The sequence below is a fragment of the Schistocerca serialis genome, chromosome 12 (genome assembly GCF_023864345.2).
Source record: "Schistocerca serialis cubense isolate TAMUIC-IGC-003099 chromosome 12, iqSchSeri2.2, whole genome shotgun sequence".
Classification (NCBI taxonomy): Eukaryota; Metazoa; Arthropoda; class Insecta; order Orthoptera; family Acrididae; genus Schistocerca; species Schistocerca serialis.
In genome coordinates this window covers 27,013,573-27,032,608 of record NC_064649.1, presented here as the reverse complement: position 1 = coordinate 27,032,608, position 19,036 = coordinate 27,013,573, and the positions used below count along the sequence as shown (strand labels likewise).

The following is a 19,036-nucleotide window of genomic DNA, read 5'->3' as shown; positions in this document are numbered from 1 at the left end:
CAGGAGGTACTTTTTCTTCTACTCATTTCATTCACAGATGGGAAGTGGGAAGATTTACTATCCATACACCTCTGTAGGAGATGTATTTTGCCTGATTTTATGTGTATCATCACTATGGGATAGACACACAGGGGACATTAGATTATTTCTAGTTTGAGCTGTGAAAGACAGTTCTCAAAACTTTCTAAACAGCTTCTGTCGAGATGTACAGCATCTTTCTTCAAGTGTCTGCCAGTGAAGATTTTTTATCATTTATGTTACATGTTCACTCAGTCAAAAAGCCTGTGACTGTTCACACTGACCTAATTTGTATAAGGTCAATGTCCACTGCTAGCCCAACCAGAATGCATGTCCTGCCACTTGAGCAGTGTTTCGGTACAATACATACAAGAATTTTGTATCCAAACTTTCTTGTTGATAAACTGTGGTTTCCCAGTATCCTACCAATTAATTGTATGATGTATGGTTGCCCCAGCGGATACCTCTACACATCACTACTCTCCAACATTTGTATGACAATACTCAATCTGGCTTTGAGTAGTTGTTCCTGTATGCAACTTCCCACTTTTCTACATGAAGAGCTAGTCACCAGTATTTGCACCAGGCTCATACTTTGACAAGATCTAAATGGATATTTCTGCCATTTTTTGCACACAGAATTTCCTTCTAGATAGGTGCATCATCTGTAAGAAGCCTGAGGTTGCAATAATATTATCTGGTAAGTGATTACTGTACTGGATAGCAATTATCAGCCCAAATCTGTATATTAAAAAAAAAAAGAGGAAACTTATAAACATTCAGCATGTATCTACATTTACAAATTAATTTGTGATGTGAATGTAAACTGACTCGTTCCACATCATTACGTTTTATCATGCAAATGATTCATGGAACATGAAACTGAATAAGTAACTTAAATAAAAAACGGATGCACCCAGAACAGGAGGAGGAAACAAGATGAAACTTCTCAGGCTGAGAGCGTACGTAATGTTATTACAGTGAATGCAAAATCGAGTAACATTTACAAAGAACTTGGCAGTATGAGCCCATTCAACAGAGGGTTGTTGCATACTGCTGTGGCCTGGATGTATGCACTGACTCAGTTGGGGAAGGTGTCATAAAGCCACTGTAACCTCTCCTGAAGCAAGCTAGCCTACAAGTGTTGTAACTGGTCATCGATATCCTGAATACTGGCACTATGACGTTTGAGCTCACAGCACACGTGTTCCTTTGTTGTTGTTGTTGTTGTTGCGATCTTCAGTCGATTTGATGTGCCTCTCCATGCTACTCTATCCTGGATGAGCCACTACGTCTCCGAATAACTACTGAAACCTATATCCTTCTGAATCTGCTTAGTGTATTTATCTCTTGGTCTCCCTCTATGATTTTTAACCTCCACCCTGCATGATACTAAATTGGTGATCCCTTGGAGTCTGAGAATGTGTCCTACCGATCAATCCATTCTTCTAGTCACGTTGTGCCACAAATTCCTCTTCTCCCCAATTCTATTCAGTACCTCCTCATTAGTTACGTAATCTACCCATTTAATCTTCAGCATTCTTCTGTAGCACCACATTTCGATAGCTTCTATTCTCTTCTAGTCCAAACTAGTTACTGTCCATGTTTCACTTCCATACATGGCTACACTCCACACAAATACTTTCAAAACAGACCTCCTGACACTTTAATCTATACTCAATGTTAACAAATTTCTCTTCTTCAGAAACACTTGCCTTGCCATAGCTAGTCTACATTTTATATCCTCCCTACTTTGACCATCATCAGTTATTTTGATTCCCAAGTAGCATAACTCATTTATTACTTTAAGTGTCTCATTTCTAAACTAATTCCCTCAGCATCACCTGATTTAATTCAAATACATTTCATTATCCTCATTTTTCTTTTGTTGATGTTCATCTTATATCCTCCTTTCAAGACACTGTCCATTCCGTTCAGCTGTTCTTCCAGGTCCTTTGCTGTCTATGACAGAATTACAATATCAAAGCCAAACCTCTGAGTTTTTATTTCTTCTCTGTGGATTTTAATTCCAATTACAAATTTTTTCTGTTTCCTTTACTCCTTGCCCAACATACAAATTGAACAATATTAGGGATGGGCTAAAACCCTGTCTCACTCCCTTCTCAACCACTGCTTCCCTTTCGTGCCCCTTAACTCTTATTTATCAAGATCAAATATGGGGATTTTACTGGCCATGAAAGCACCTCTGCATCACACAGGCAATTCACAGACACATAAGCTATGTATGGATGAGCAACCTCCTTTTGAAAAATGACATCATGATATTGTCACAGGAGCAGTAACACATGGGGTGCAGGATGTCCATGATGTATCATTCTTCCGTCAGAGTTTCCAGAATCACTAGCAGCAGTGACATGAAGTCATACCACATGCAAGGAGTGAGTACGCAACATTTTGAAGTGGAACCCATGTCCAGAAATGTCACCCATCGACACTACAGAGCATCAAAGTTATAGGCACCAATGCCTATAAATGTAAGTATATACAGAACGATTCCATGATGATGTTAAAAACTTTCTAGGATGAGGGAGATGGATAAATATATCAATCTGAAGTAAGGGTCCATATACCGGAAATGAACCAGTCGAAAGTTATAAGCATAAATCATTTTGATACCTCTGCCAGTGGCCAAAATGTACAGATACTGTTGTTGCTAAGATTGTAAGGTAGACAACTTTAAGTGGTAGTATGGAACAAAACAAGAAAATATGTCTAGTAAACACGGACTCCAAAATGCATACATACCTTACAAGCTATGTGCACTTGTTAAGTAGATGAGATGTGGTTCACAGTAGCAAAGGTGAACAAATGCTCATAGTTCCTCTCTCAGACTCTGGAAGTTGGCTACCCTACCATCTTAGCAGAAACAGTATCAGTACGTGTATACCACAGTCAGAGATATCAGAACGGTTTTCCCTTATAACTTTTGACTCAAATGTTTCTGGTACACCTATTTCTCTCCACCATCCTAGAAAGTTTGACACATCATCATCACAGACTCACCCTGTACATACATACCTATACAGGTGCCGGTGCCTACAACTTCGAGACTCCGTAGTGTCGCCATATGACGTTTCGGAGCATAGGTTCCTATTCAAAATTCACTCACCTCTACAAGTTCTAAAATTTCTGAATACCATGTTTAGGGATGTGAACAATTTATTTACAGGAAGGAAAAGTGGATTGCAACTGTTAGAAAAATGCATGCTAAATTTCAGCACCCTGGCAAATGTTTACTGTAGTCAAAAGAAACAACATTCAATATTTATAATAGGGAGAAGGTGGCTCGATTACTCTAGAAATAGAAATTTGGTTTCTTCTGTTTTGGTTGCACTATTTCTGTCAGAGACTTCAGTTGTCGCCAAGATGCACAGCCAGTGGACTAACCTCGAGCATCTCAAGAATGTCGTGCCGGTTGGCCTCGAGTGCCATCGTGAACGCCGTCTTGTCGAACTTGCTGACGTAGTGGGGGTTGGCTCCGTGCTGCAGCAACAGTCGAACACACTCTACATGCTCCCTCTCCACTGCCCAGTGCAGAGGTGTCATTTTCAGCTGCACAAATGAGGATATCACCAAAATGTGTTATTGCAAAACTTAACAAAAATTCAAACCAGAATGTTGTAAATTTGTGAACAAACAAATTTTCAACTTTTCCATGTTCATGTGCCGTATTGCTGTATAAACATACATAACACCTAATTAAGTTTCATCTTGCTGTTACATGCTTGATTTACTTATCAGAAACAACAATGTTCATCAGGTGGCTACTTTGACACAGCACTTTACCCTTGAGTACATCATATAAGCTTTCTTCAGAAATATTATGAAACAACGATTTATAGCAAAGTTATTTCATATTTCACATCACCCACTAAAATGAAAATATACTGAAATTAATTTTTGGTAGATGTGACATTTTGTCCACATGAAAATACCAAATTACCATAGTTGAAGATACATACTAAATAGAAATCTCATGTGTGATGCATTATATCAAAGTTGTAAGGCTTGTGTTGTGTGGTTTGAAAATAAACCATTAAGTGTGGTTGTGTATGCTACACGATTTGTATCTACATAACAGTTACAGTCTCCTGACCTTTCCCTTCCCTCTCATACAAAGCAAATTCATGACTGAATTAATGGGTTGTAGTACTAATTTCAAAATTATTTCTACATATTTGTTAGAATATAATTTACAACTTTCCACTTGGCAACTCATCTAGGTGTACTTTGAGTACCTTGATACAATAAAAATCTCTGTTGCCAGAGTCAACTGTTGTTGGTAACAATGTATTAGTGACAGAGATCATATCAACTATTGCAAATTGTAACAGGGGATGAATGGGTCAGCACATAGCAAATCACTAAATGGTGGACGTTATTAACAGATGAGCAACTGTACTACCTCCTCATTGTGGGCTTCTGAAGCAACCACATCACACGTCACAGAACACAGAGATTAACACCTCCAATAAACACTGGAGGCATAGAAAAAGACTGCCCAGACTTTAGTAGAGTGCGTACAAAACAACTTTGCCCGTACCAGTGCAGTACGGGATGGGAAAATAGTTTTGGTGGGGCCTACGTAGTCAACGACCTCCACACACACATGCATATTTTGCAGAACTTGTAAGAAACAGCTGGTGTGTCTGTAAATGATTGTAATAACACGTTATGTCAGTGAAACCAATAATTCATCAACTATGGACATTCAAACTAGAGTACCAAAACAGAAATAAACAAAAGATCAAACTGAAGCCAAACAAGTCTGCTTGCTTGCCAGCAGGAGCAAATCTCATAAAACAAAAAAGGAGTAAAAAATGTAGCACTGCAGACAATGCTGCTTGCTACGGTACTGACAACACAAAATAAATTTGATGTTTTAATGGAAAGGTTACATAATTGTTCCATTATAAAACTGCTGATCCATTCAAAAGGTATGGTATTAAACTAAGCTATTATAAAAATAATAAAATAAAGCATATCCTTCCTCGCAATTACAACGAACTTGACAAACATAAGCAACCAGCTGTTTACAGGATCACATGTAGAGACTGTCCCAGTTTTTACACAGATACTACAGGTAAATCATTTTCACATGATATAATGAACACATCTCAGCTCTATCTTTAAATGTGCCTCATAAATTAGGATTTTTAACTTCCTATTAGCTAAGGAAAATTGGGACAGTGTTTACATGCAAACAACTGTTGATAATATGTTCTTAAGCTTCCATAACACCTTCCTTTATTACTTTAATACAGCATTTCCTTTTGAAACAAAAACTTCAAGCAATCAAAATAGAAAGTCGTGGGTAACAAAAGGAATCAAAATTTCTAGCGAGAGAAACAGATTTCTCCAATATTGCTCCAAAAAATACATAGTCACTGAAGAATTTTCTGACTATTGTAAAGCCTACAAAAAAACTTATCTTAGAGTGATTAGACAGGCAAAACTTTTATGGAATGACAATTTCATAAGAAACTCTTCAAACAAAATGAAAGCTATGTGGAAAGTTATTAAAAAAGAAACTTGTAGTTCAACACCTAAAAAGGAAAACATTTCCCTAACACTTAATGACTCTAAGGTCACAGATCCGTACACAGTTGTAAACAAGTTCAATGAATATTTCACCTCACTAGCAGAAGATCTCATTCAGGCAAACTGCAAGGTATCGTTCTTCAATTCCACCAATACGTCAAACAGCACTAATGCTACAATGTTTGTTTATGAAACAAACCCTGATGAAATTAGGAACATAATAAAATTGTTACCCAATAAAATCTCTAGTGGCTATGATGAAGTACCTGACCTCATATTAAAGGTGTGTGCTCCCCATATAGTAAAGCCATTATCAACCATCTACAACCAATCATTAAAAACTGGCATTTTTCCAGATGCTCTCAAAATAGCTAAAGTCTCACCATTACTAAAGAAAGGTTCCCCTGATTTAGTGTCCAATTATAGACCATTATCCATATTAAGCATCTTTTCAAAAATCCTGGAAAAACTTTTTTATGACAGGCTTATAAATTTCATAAAAAACCACGCACCAATCAGCATTCAACAACATGGTTTTAGTAAATCTTTATCCACCCAGACAGCAATTTTTGAACTGTTGGACCACATACTGAAATCAATTGACCAACATAATATAGCTGCAGGTATCTTCTTAGATCTCTCTAAAGCCTTTGACGTACTAGATCATAAAATACTGCTTGCTAAATTGGAAAGAAGAGGAATAAGAGGTGTGGCTCACAACTGGCTATGCTCTTACCTACAAAACCGCAGACATAAGGTATCACTTCAATACGATATTAATGTACAGAATAAAATAAATAACACAGTTTTCCTCTCGGAGGAAAGAACAATAAGATATGGTGTTCCCCAGGGTTCTGTTCTAGGCCCTTTACTTTTCCTCATTTACATAGATGATCTTGTTGAACGTATGAGCCCACAAAAAACTATCCTGTTTGCTGATGATACAAGCATAGTGTTGACTGGATCTAGCCCTGAATCCCTTCAGACAATATCTGATAACTCTATGAAAAAACTTTCTGAGTGGTTTAACAAAAATGGCCTAATTGTTAATAGTGGGAAAACTGTATGTATCAACTTCCATCTAATTCCCACATCCAATCAAAAAACCATCCAAGTAAAGTTAAATAATGATAAAATTGAAAATGTAAATGCAACAAAATTTTTGGGTCTATGGGTCCAACACAATTTAAAATGGGACACACACATAAACAACTTATCAAAGAAACTCTCATCATTATGCTATGGACTAAGAATACTAAAATCTACTACAAGTAAATCCACACTAATGCAAGCATACCACGCGCAGTTCCACTCGTTGCTCCGCTATGGAATCATCTTTTGGGGAAATTCAACTCACAGCACAAATATATTTAAACTACAAAAAAGAGCACTGAGGATAATCTGTGGCCTCAAAAAGCTGGAATCCTGTAAATGTCAATTTATAAAACTTAATGTTCTAAGCATCCCATCCCTATTCATTCAAGAAACAATCCTATTCACCAGGGAATACCTCTCAAGAACAGGCAAATTAATCCAAAACAATGATATACACACTCATTATACCAGAGGGCAATCTAATATCCATCAATTTTTTTCAAGGACATCATCATACCAAAAATATATAACTCATCTGGGTGTCGTATTACACAATAAAATTCTAGAACAAATAAAAACTGCTCCAGATCCAATATTTAAAAATAAACTAAAGGCATTTCTGACAAAGCACTGTTTCTATTTAGTACAAGAATTCCTGGAAATGAAAAATTATAAAGTTCTTTTGTAAAATACTGTGATTAGAGTAAAACATTCTGTAGGCAAAATAATAACCTAATTTCTACTATACATAACTATGTTTCAGTTTCACTTCCCAAAATTTTTTAACTCGCTTTTTGAATGTACAAGTACACATTCTATTAGTATTAAAACTTAATTGTCTGTGAAATCTCAATGTTAATTTCATGTTTAATGTAGTTTTTAAATGACATTGTCCTTCTGTTGTGTTTCCAGTTGACATTTTCACTATTCTGTAATCTCAGTGATTATTTGTGTAAATTTAAAGTAGCACTACATTGCCTACATGTTTCTTAGTTCCCCATGTAAATTGTTGTATTCTCTGTATGTGAAGTTACTATATTCATCAATGAACAATTTTGTGTACATTTTTTTAAATGGCAGTCCATTGCCTATTTTTTTTCTCCAAACTACATATTTGTTAAGAAAAATGACTTGTCCTATATCATGTTTACTTTGTACAATATGTGATCCACAGGATAAATAAATAAATACAAATACAAATAAATCTGCAATGGTAGCTCACCTTTATGACACCAAAACTGGCTTTCAGATATCAATAAGGATCTCACAAACTGCCACAGAAAACTTTCAGGCACAAAATTTAGTATAATGTAGGCACTAGAAATATGCAGAAAACAGATTTTCCAACCTAATGACATTGTGAATGAATGTACAGATAGTGAATACAACAAATCAATTCCTGTTTTCAGTAATGACTGTCTCTTAGCACAACAGCCTCACAAGAAGCAATGAACACAATTTCCTTGTCCCTGCCTCACACATAAATACACCCTCTTACCTCCATTAACTACCTTGATCTTTATTCCTCTCATTTCTCTGTTATTTCTGTCATTAATCCCATATGAGACAGCTATATTGTTAAATTTAACAACTGTGTCATTCTGTTACTATTAAATGAAAAACTGAAGCAAATGTAATGCACTTTATATCTATACAGTCCTTGAAGTGGAAGTAGTAGCTCAGAAACTGATTGGGCAGCAATCAGAAAATAAAAATATTGTGACAAAAGACAGAATATTATTATTAAATACATCCCTAATGTTCATGGGATCTGTCAATATGGAAAAAAAGTTTGACAGTTTAAAATGGTGCAAAATGTTCAACTTTCTGAGAAAAATGTGATTAAGCTATGGAAAGAAGGGATTACCTGTCTTTCCCTATGGTTTAATCCTATTTCCCAAGAACTTTGAGGGAAGAATAAGAATGGATGACTGAGAACAAAGCACTTGGATTAAAAAGGGTGTAAGACTACACTACTGATTAATCTATACATCAAAGAAGCAATGACAGAACTAAAAGAAAGGTTTACAAACATCAACCTTAATTTGGGGAACAAATTTCTGAGAATACATGTTTGGATCACAGCACTATATGGTAGTGAGTCACGGACTGTAGGAAAACCGATGTAGAAGACAATTGTAGCATTTGGGATGTGCTATAGGACAATGTTGAAAATCAGGCAGACAAATAAGATAAGGAATGAAGACATTCTCCATGGAATCGGCAAAGAAAGGAACATATAGAAAATTGTGATAAGAAGAAGGGACAGGATGATAGGGCATGGGAGCTGTATGAGGCAAAAGACTGCAAGGGTAGACAGAGACCAAAACACATCTAAAACAAGGGTGCCACAGAGAGTTGAAAAGATTGGTACAAGAGAAGAATTCATGGCAAACCGCATCAAACCAATCAGAAAACTGATGACAAAAAAACACTTGACTCCTCTCTGACTCCACACAGTCATTTCATATTGGGACAGTGAAAGGAACTGGATGTCATACCATGTCTTTGGCATCAACGTCAGCGCCCGTGTCCAGGAGCAGTTCAACAATGTCTGCGTGGCCCTCCTGGGCTGCTACGTGCAGAGGGGTTCGGTCGACCTTGGTCCGCGCATCCCGTGATATTCCTGCTCGCAACAGCAATTCGCATGTCTCCAGGTGGCCATTGGCTGCTGCTGCGTGTAGTGGGCTTGTCCCCAGCTGAAAATATGCCTAATTGTTTCTAACAAATATTGGAGCAGAACAACAAAGTAGGCATGTTAACTACATTAATAACAGATTTGCACAATGGATTCATGCCCGGGTATACAGAAAATAACTATGCAGTATACTATCTTTCATGTGTAGATGGAAAAGGTGTCTGCCAAGATGTTGTGATTCATTCCAGTAGATTATAATCACTATCTAAGACACACACACACACACACACACACACACACACACACACACACACACACACACACACACACACACGGTATAAGTCTAAAGTTCTTCTTTCTTTTTTCCTTAAATAAAGGTTCTTGGATGATAAAGTCACTGTAATAATTATTATTTCAATGATTTCAAAACATCTTTTTATGATGATTTAAGACTCTGAATAACTTTTTCAGTGTCTTAAGTTTTCTTGTCCTTCACTGTCTTGCTGACTACAAAATTTCTTAAAGAGAGAAAAGAGAAATACAAAAAACTATGGAGGCACATAATGCATATTACATTGGGCAAACACTTTCATCTACCACATCTGTTCATGCCAACTTTACATCATTCTCTGTTTTCAGCTCCTGAACATTCATTCTTAAAACATTAAAGTTTTTCAACAAAAATGTGTGTTAGCAATCAAAATCAAATATAATCACATTTTATTATGACAACAGAAATTCCAGGATGAAAGTAACAAACAAAACATGAGTGCGCACTCTCACACCCGCTGGAAAAACATATAGAACTTTGGCTTTATGTATAGATGGTGTTGAAGTCATTAACAGCAGTATCTTCACATTAGAGAAGAAAATAGGCCATGCCCTTTTCAAAACAACCATTACAGCATTTGCCAAAACTGATTTACGTAAATGAAAGAAAATATCAATTTGGCCAACCAAACAGGGATCTGAACTGCCATCATTCGAATCAGTCAGTTACAACAATGAAGCTGTGTATTTGGGAGTCTGTGTGAGAGTATGTTTCCATCAAGACCATAAAAATAGCATATATTTTAAAGTTAGGGTGACCTTTTTTTCATTTTTTTGGTGTCGTTATACATCCTCCACTACCTATCTGCAAGGAGTAATTGGTTCTCATTTGGCTTTGTTTGTTAGCTGAAAAATAATTATCTCCCTGCTATAAAATTTTAAGTACCTAGCCAGAGAAACTTCTAAGGCAATAAATCTTAAATATTTGGAGTAAGAGACATAATGTAATGACTGACTAATGGACTTTCATCATTTCTATATACTTCTCAGTTCACAATAAAGGTCTTCATAAATAATAAACTCCATGTTCACTGATCTTTGCCTTTTATGGGGATTAATTGAATACTGAGCACACTGGTGGATGACTGCTTGAAACCTAGCAGACTAAAACAGTTACAGATGATTCAAAATATCAATTTGTTGCCATACAGTTCGTTCATAACCATAATTCAGACTAGAGACATCACAAAGGCTTATTTCAAGCCTTAACAACTTCCAGTCCAGTGGTAGCAAGAGCTATGCGCACTCCAAATCAGTTCATGGCAATTGCACACAGAGCACTACTGGCTACTGTTGACAATATATATACTTCCCACAATGCCTAATTTCATGATTTTGTACATTGTCTAAGCCGAAGAATGCTTACACCAATATTTCAAACAAATATTTAAATAGGCTGATTTCATACAGTTTATGGTCATGAATTTAGACAGTAGCATAACATAATTAACATACATTTCTTTGTGGGTCTCAGTAATGTGCATGCCTTTCTAAATATTGTTAAATCAGGTCTCACTTCTTTAGTGTGGAACTCAAACAGTGATCTTTATTGTACTTCCTTATATTAAAATTACTTTCAAAATATTGCAGTCATAAAACTTAGTACTTTAAGTCAGTAAAGGCCAACAAAAGTTTATTAGCAGAATCAAAATTTTTAGAGCACATGGTACTAAGAAGTTTTAAATGTGTTCTTCTCTAAAATAAGTACTTCCCAGCAAAACTAACAAGGAGGGATCCCTAGCGGTGGGATCGACTTTTTGTAACCATCTATCTAGTGATGTAGGTTGAGATCCCAGCCATAACACTTTGCAGCCATTCATCCTGGTAAGACCTCATTATTGCCAGAAAAAAAAGAAAAAGAAAAAAAAAAAATAAAGAAAGAAAAAAAAAAAACCGGAAGTTTACGTGACACTCAACAACATTAAAATAGTATAATCATATTGACTGATTGTGTGGTGTAATGGATAAGCTAAGTACAGATCATTATTTTTATTCAATTAATTTGTTTAAACATAATTTTTTATTTCTACTCCTTTGTCACATCATTTTAATCACCTTATCAACTTCTTCATTCACTCCCATTTTTCTTCTTATCATTCTTTTTCTGCTTGAAATCTTTTTTCGTGTTATTTTACTTAATATTATCTATTAATTTCAATTCAATACAGGGTGTGAGAGCTGGGATCTTAACCTACATCACCATGTAGACGGTTCTAAAAAAGCTGATCCCACTGGTGAAGACCTCTCCTTGCAAGTACAGACTATGAATCAGCGAAATGTGAATTAATTTTGATATTTACTGGGTAACTGTTCAAAGGTAAATTACAACAGGATGAAAGCTAATATTTATTCACTCTAAGAGTAATACATGAGTAAGTGGAAAGGCTCCACTCCACTACATTTCAGAATGTGTTGACATTGGTCACTCCTCATATATTTGATGCACTTACACTGAGCCAGTCAAGCCACGCGGGTACACATTCAGCCCAATTACCTCAAGCACTCTCTCATTCCCTGTCCCACCCATACAGCCAGTACACGACACGAGAGACTCACCCAATCGGTGGCGAAGGGCGCGCCACGGCTCATGAGCAGCCGCACCTCGTCTGTGTCACCGAGCTCGGCACTCGTCAGCAGCCGCTTGCCTAGCTCGATCAGATTGTTGTTGGCGCGCTGTACAATCGCCTCACTGCCAGTGAAGCCTGCCAGCATGCTGGCCTGCAACAGCATTCCCATTTCCTAGTTTCAAAAATAGCAGTTCCAGTCAGTCACATAGTGCTGTACAGAAATGTTGGTATAATTTCAGCAAAATTGCAAGTAGAGAGAACAGCTTGTCAGTATGTACCGCTGAGTGACAAAATTTTGAGAACTTATCAATAACATCTATTTAACCAAAACAGTAGTAACAATGGGACCTCATTTATCGAGACTAGGTGGGACCGTGGGTAATCAGGATTACTGGAAATCTGGATCCAGAAATTCTAAAACCAATCATAATATATTGAAATAATCAGCAACCATTTGCATAAAAGAAATTTAATTTCCTTAGCCAGTTTGAGGCACTCGGCATCCTTCTTCAGAAGGTTACAACTGCAGCATTATTTGTGAGTGTCGACAACAAGATGTGTGCAGCATATTGCTGTGGGCACGTGGTGTATAGTGCCCATACAAATTGGTATAAAGAAGCCAAGCAACAAGTACAGACATCGTGCCAGAACTGGAGCTAATCTGCTAACGATATGCGTGTCATTAGCTGATTAGCTCCAGCACTGGTGTGATGAAAAGTGGAATAAATAGTGCAATTAGAAATACAGGAAAGTTGGAAAGGAGGGGTAACCAGAGAGAAATGAAAGAGTGAGAAAGATAAACATAACAAGTATTATGCAGTGAATAATTGTGTAAATAATTAAATTCTGGACACAAGAAAAAAATCTACAACTGAAGAAAAAAGTTTCCACTGAAAATGTAAACACTGTTTGTGAAGCTCGCATTGTTGAGCAAATAGAGGATGCATCAAAATGGATGGCAGAATACGAGGATAAGTTGAAGACCAAAATGTATATACTGGCCAACCACTTTGTCTCCATGCAATTTTACAGTTTCCTTGGTCAAATCTTCCTTGTAGTTCAATATAATTTCACAGATTCTATTCTAACAGGATCAGTTCTAGTATTATATTTAAATGCTCCATCTCTTTGTAAAATCTTGTCACAGTGGGTGCCGTGTATAGTGTCATTTGAAAAACTGAGTCATGATTGATGCAGATCATCAGATACAAATATTCTTTTAGATAAGGCTGCTACTGCAAATGATTTCATGTATGTCTTTGTTGCCTTCTATTTCACTTTTTTTTTATATTGACACATGGTTCATCATCTTCTTGCCTAAACTTCATCATGCTTTGCATACTAGTCCTATATCTAAAAAAACAGTAAGAAAAAATGCATACAAGGATCAAATTGTAAAAAAAAATGCAATCCATCAGTAGATTAGAAAAATCATTACATGCACCAACATTGCATTGACATAGAGGAACAACAACTACATTTTTTTATTTCCAAGGCTTTTTCTCCACGTCTTCGCCTGTGTATGTGTTCAACACATATTAAATACACCTCCTCCTCTCCCCCTCTGTGTTCACCCCTTCCTCCCTCTAAGTGTCCATGCATGCTCTCTCTCTCTCTCTCTCTCTCTCTCCATTTCCACCTCCCCCTCTCTTTGTCCTTTCCCTCCTTCACCTTGCTCTGTCCATTCCCTCCTCTATCCCTACCAACTTGTATTCACTTGTCCCACATGTACAGGCCACCATGTACAGCAGATAGATTAGCAGGCCAATACTACTCCAACACAACACCCCTGTAATGAAGAGTAGCACATATATATATATATATATATATATATATATATGAATATAATAGAGGGAAACATTCCACGTGGGAAAAATATATCTAAAAAGAAAGATGATGAAACTTACCAAACAAAAGCGCTGGCAGGTCGATAGACACACAAACAAACACAAACATACACACAAAATTCTAGCTTTCGCAACCAATGGTTGCCTCGTCAGGAAAGAGGGAAGGAGAAGGAAAGACAAAAGGATATGGGTTTTAAGGGAGAGGGTAAGGAGTCATTCCAATCACGGGAGCGGAAAGACTTACCTTAGGGGGAAAAAGGACAGGTATACACTCGCACACACACACATATCCACCCACACATACACAGACACAAGCAGACATTTGTAAAGGCAAAGAGTTTGGGCATTTTTTGGGCAGAGATGTCAGTCGGGGCGGATGTACAGAGGCAAAGATGAAGTTGAAAGACAGGTGAGGTATGAGCGGCGGCAAATTGAAATTAGAAATTAGCGGAGATTGAGGCCTGGCGGATAGCGAGAAGAAAGGATATGCTGAAGGGCAAGTTCCCATCTCCGGAGTTCTGACAGGTTGGTGTTAGTGGGAAGTATCCAGATAACCCGGACGGTGTAACACTGTGCCAAGATGTGCTGGCCGTGCACCAAGGCATGTTTAGCCACAGGGTGATCCTCATTACCAACAAACACTGTCTGCCTGTGTCCATTCATGCGAATGGACAGTTTGTTGCTGGTCATTCCCACATAGAACGCTTCACAGTGTAGGCAGGTCAGTTGGTAAATCACGTGGGTGCTTTCACACGTGGCTCTGCCTTTGATCGTGTACACCTTCCGGGTTACAGGACTGGAATAGGTGGTGGTGGGAGGGTGCATGGGACCTGTCCCATGCACCCTCCCACCACCACCTATTCCAGTCCTGTAACCCGGAAGGTGTACACGATCAAAGGCAGAGCCACGTGTGAAAGCACCCACGTGATTTACCAACTGACCTGCCTACACTGTGAAGCGTTCTATGTGGGAATGACCAGCAACAAACTGTCCATTCGCATGAATGGACACAGGCAGACAGTGTTTGTTGGTAATGAGGATCACCCTGTGGCTAAACATGCCTTGGTGCACGGCCAGCACATCTTGGCACAGTGTTACACCGTCCGGGTTATCTGGATACTTCCCACTAACACCAACCTGTCAGAACTCCGGAGATGGGAACTTGCCCTTCAGCATATCCTTTCTTCTCGCTATCCGCCAGGCCTCAATCTCCGCTAATTTCTAATTTCAATTTGCCGCCGCTCATACCTCACCTGTCTTTCAACTTCATCTTTGCCTCTGTACATCCGCCCCGACTGACATCTCTGCCCAAAAAATGCCCAAACTCTTTGCCTTTACAAATGTCTGCTTGTGTCTGTGTATGTGTGGATGGATATGTGTGTGTGTGCGAGTGTATACCTGTCCTTTTTTCCCCCTAAGGTAAGTCTTTCCGCTCCCGGGATTGGAATGACTCCTTACCCTCTCCCTTAAAACCCATATCCTTTTGTCTTTCCTTCTCCTTCCCTCTTTCCTGACGAGGCAACCATTGGTTGCGAAAGCTAGAATTTTGTGTGTATGTTTGTGTTTGTTTGTGTGTCTATCGACCTGCCAGCGCTTTTGTTTGGTAAGTTTCATCATCTTTCTTTTTTTATATATATATATATATATATATATATATATATATATATATATATATATATATATATATAAAAACAAAGATGAGGTGACTTACCGAACAAAAGCGCTGGCAGGTCGATAGACACACAAACAAACACAAACATACACACAAAATTCAAGCTTTCGCAACAAACTGTTGCCTCATCAGGAAAGAGGGAAGGAGAGGGGAAGACGAAAGGATGTGGGTTTTAAGTGAGAGGGTAAGGAGTCATTCCAATCCCGGGAGCGGAAAGACTTACCTTAGGGGGAAAAAAAAGGACAGGTATACACTTGCGCACACACACACACGCTCCAGTCCGGAATCCCTCAACCATTACACCAACAACCTGACAACAGCTTTCGTATCCCGCAACTACCCTCCTGACCTGGTACAGAAGCAAATAACTAGAGCCACTTACTCATCCTCTCAAACCCAGAACCTCCCACAGAAGAAACACAAAAGTGCCCCACTTGTGACAGGATACTTTCCGGGACTGGATCAGACTCTGAATGTGGCTCTCCAGCAGGGATACGACTTCCTCAAATCCTGCCCTGAAATGAGATCCATCCTTCATGAAATCCTCCCCACTCCACCAAGAGTGTCTTTCCGCCGTCTACCTAACCTTCGTAACCTCTTAGTTCATCCCTATGAAATCCCCAAACCACCTTCCCTACCCTCTGGCTCCTACCCTTGTAACCGCCCCCGGTGTAAAACCTGTCCCATGCACCCTCCCACCACCACCTACTCCAGTCCTGTAACCCTGAAGGTGTACACGATCAAAGGCAGAGTCACGTGTGAAAGCACCCATGTGATTTACCAACTGACCTGCCTACACTGTGACACATTCTATGTGGGAATGACCAGCAACAAACTGTCCATTCGCATGAATGGACACAGGCAGACAGTGTTTGTTGGTAATGAGGATCACCCTGTGGCTAAACATGCCTTGGTGCACGGCCAGCACATCTTGGCACAGTGTTACACCGTCCGGGTTATCTGGATACTTCCCACTAACACCAACCTATCTGAACTCCGGAGATGGGAACTTGCTCTTCAATATATCCTCTCTTCCCGTTATCCACCAGGCCTCAATCTCCGCTAATTTCAAGTTGCCGCCACTCATACCTCACCTGTCATTCAACAACATCTTTGCCTCTGCACTTCCGCCTCGACTGACGTCTCTGCCCAAACTCTTTGCCTCTGTATATGTCTGCTTGTGTCTGTATATGTGTGGATGGATATGTGTGTGTGTGCGCAAGTGTATACCCGTCCTTTTTTCCCCCCCAAGGTAAGTCTTTCCGCTCCCGGGATTGGTATTAGTCCTTACCCTCTCCCTTAAAACCCAAATCCTTTCGTCTTTCCCTCTCCTTCCCTCTTTCCTGACGAAGCAACTGTTGGTTGCGAAAGCTAGTATTTTGTGTGTATGTTTGTGTTTGTTCGTGTGTCTATCGACGTGCCAGCGCTTTCGTTTGGTAAGTCACATCATCTTTGTTTTTAGATATATTTTTCCCATGTGGAATATTTCCCTCTATTAATTCATATCATTAATTTGAACCCAACAATTACATTTGTTATTGTCACTGTCGTATTTCGAAATCTTTTCTGTCGTCTTATTTTCTCTTTTTGTTTTTGCCAGTAGTTTCACTTTGTATTCACCTTCTCCTTTTTACCGTAATCTACTATACAATTTTATCCCGCCTATATATACTCAATAATACGTCACCCACTTCCAAACCATAACCAAAACATTTTTCTTTCAACACTACCGCAGCTATAAAATCCACCGTTTCTAGTCCACAAACAGTTCCTTTCACCTATTAAACAACCATTTCATCTAGTTCTGATAACTTTCGCTTTATTTCCATTTCCGTTTTTCCCACATCACTGATAATTTTTAGCCGTTTCCCACAGGTTTTAACGTCATTATTTCTTCGCCAGACAATTGTTAGCCTCATTTTCATAATCTGCCACCACAAAACCACTCTTTTTAATACATTTACACGCTGTTTCTTCGGATCCACCTTCTAATACCCTGTCACCCTCACAATACCCCCACAACGGCCCCATTAAGTTTTACTTACATTCCCTCCGCAAACATGCCTTCACCCTAGCCAGATTACGCTTGCATATTTTATTTTCTCAGGCTTGTCTGACATTTGGCATTACCCCCAAAGGCCTCACACTTAAAGTTCCCATCTCTGGCTGCAACCCTTCTTTCCATCAGTTCCTATACCAGTTCCAAACTGAACAATCCATTGCCCTCACCCACCTAATCCTTCACCTACACATCAACCCAGCCAATGAACACACCCGTCAACTCCTATCCTTAATAAAAGTCCTCAATCTTTCCTCTCCCACATCCGCACCGGCTGTTCAGAGCATCCTCCTACAGGCCAACCGCAAATTAGAACAGCATGCCACCCTTCACCTCAAAAAACTATCCAATCTCCTGGTTTCCCAACTCCGGAAAGGCAACTCACTCACCCTTCACAACCTTTCCAGCAAACCTCCACCTCCTCTCATTGCACACAAACCCAGTCTCTCCCATCTACTCAACCTCCCACCTCCAGCTCCACTCCCACCAAAACCTCAAAATTCCAATCAAACACAATCTGGAACCACAACACCCTAATTCAGTAGTTAACCTTTCCACCAAACCTCTCTCCCAATCCGAAACCTCTGTCCTATCCAAAGGCCTCACCTTCAGCCCCACTCCCAGATTCAACCAAACAGCCCTCGTCAAAGATTTACTGTCCTACACTCGTACTCTCTGCTGGAAGAATCACTTTGCCACGAAGAAAAATGATCCTAATCCTACTCCTAATGATCCAACTCCCCAAGACACTATCCAAATTGAACCCTGCCTGGAACAGTTCCGTCCTCCATCACAGCGGGACCCACCTCCTCTTCCTCAAAATCACCCTCTCCAAACCTTTCAGGAATTTCTGACTTCCAGCATTGCCTCTCAATCCTTCTTAAAAAACCTTAATCCTACTCCCAACATCACCACTGCTGAAGCCCAGGCTATCCGTGATCTGAAGGCTGACCGGTCCATCGTCATTCTTCCGGCGGACAAGGGTTCCACGACCGTGGTACTTGATCGTCAGGAGTATGTGGCTGAGGGACTGCGTCAGCTTTCAGACAACACCACATACAAAGTTTGCCAAGGTAATCCCATTCCTGATATCCAGGAGGAGCTTCAAGGAATCCTCAGAACCTTAGGCCCCCTACAAAACCTTTCACCTGACTCCATCAACCTCCTGACCCCACCGACACCCCGCACCCCTACCTTCTACCTTCTTCCTAAAATTCACAAACCCAATCATCCCGGACGCCCCATTGT

At 39.2% G+C, this 19,036-nt stretch overlaps 1 protein-coding gene across 2 annotated transcripts in view; it reads right to left on the bottom strand.

Annotated features, from left to right (window-relative positions):
• Positions 1 to 19,036, bottom strand: part of LOC126428209 (GA-binding protein subunit beta-1-like) — a 104,512-nt gene that overhangs the window by 46,033 nt on the left and 39,443 nt on the right. Inside the window, exons 3-5 of one of the 2 annotated variants that reach the window (XM_050090125.1) lie at positions 12,200 to 12,382; positions 9,177 to 9,374; positions 3,427 to 3,591 (exon numbers count right to left, since the gene is read on the bottom strand). In XM_050090125.1, the coding sequence (XP_049946082.1) occupies positions 3,427 to 3,591; positions 9,177 to 9,374; positions 12,200 to 12,382 (546 nt within the window). The remainder of the gene's footprint in view (positions 1 to 3,426; positions 3,592 to 9,176; positions 9,375 to 12,199; positions 12,383 to 19,036) is intronic. The other variant, XM_050090126.1, reaches the window with a different exon arrangement.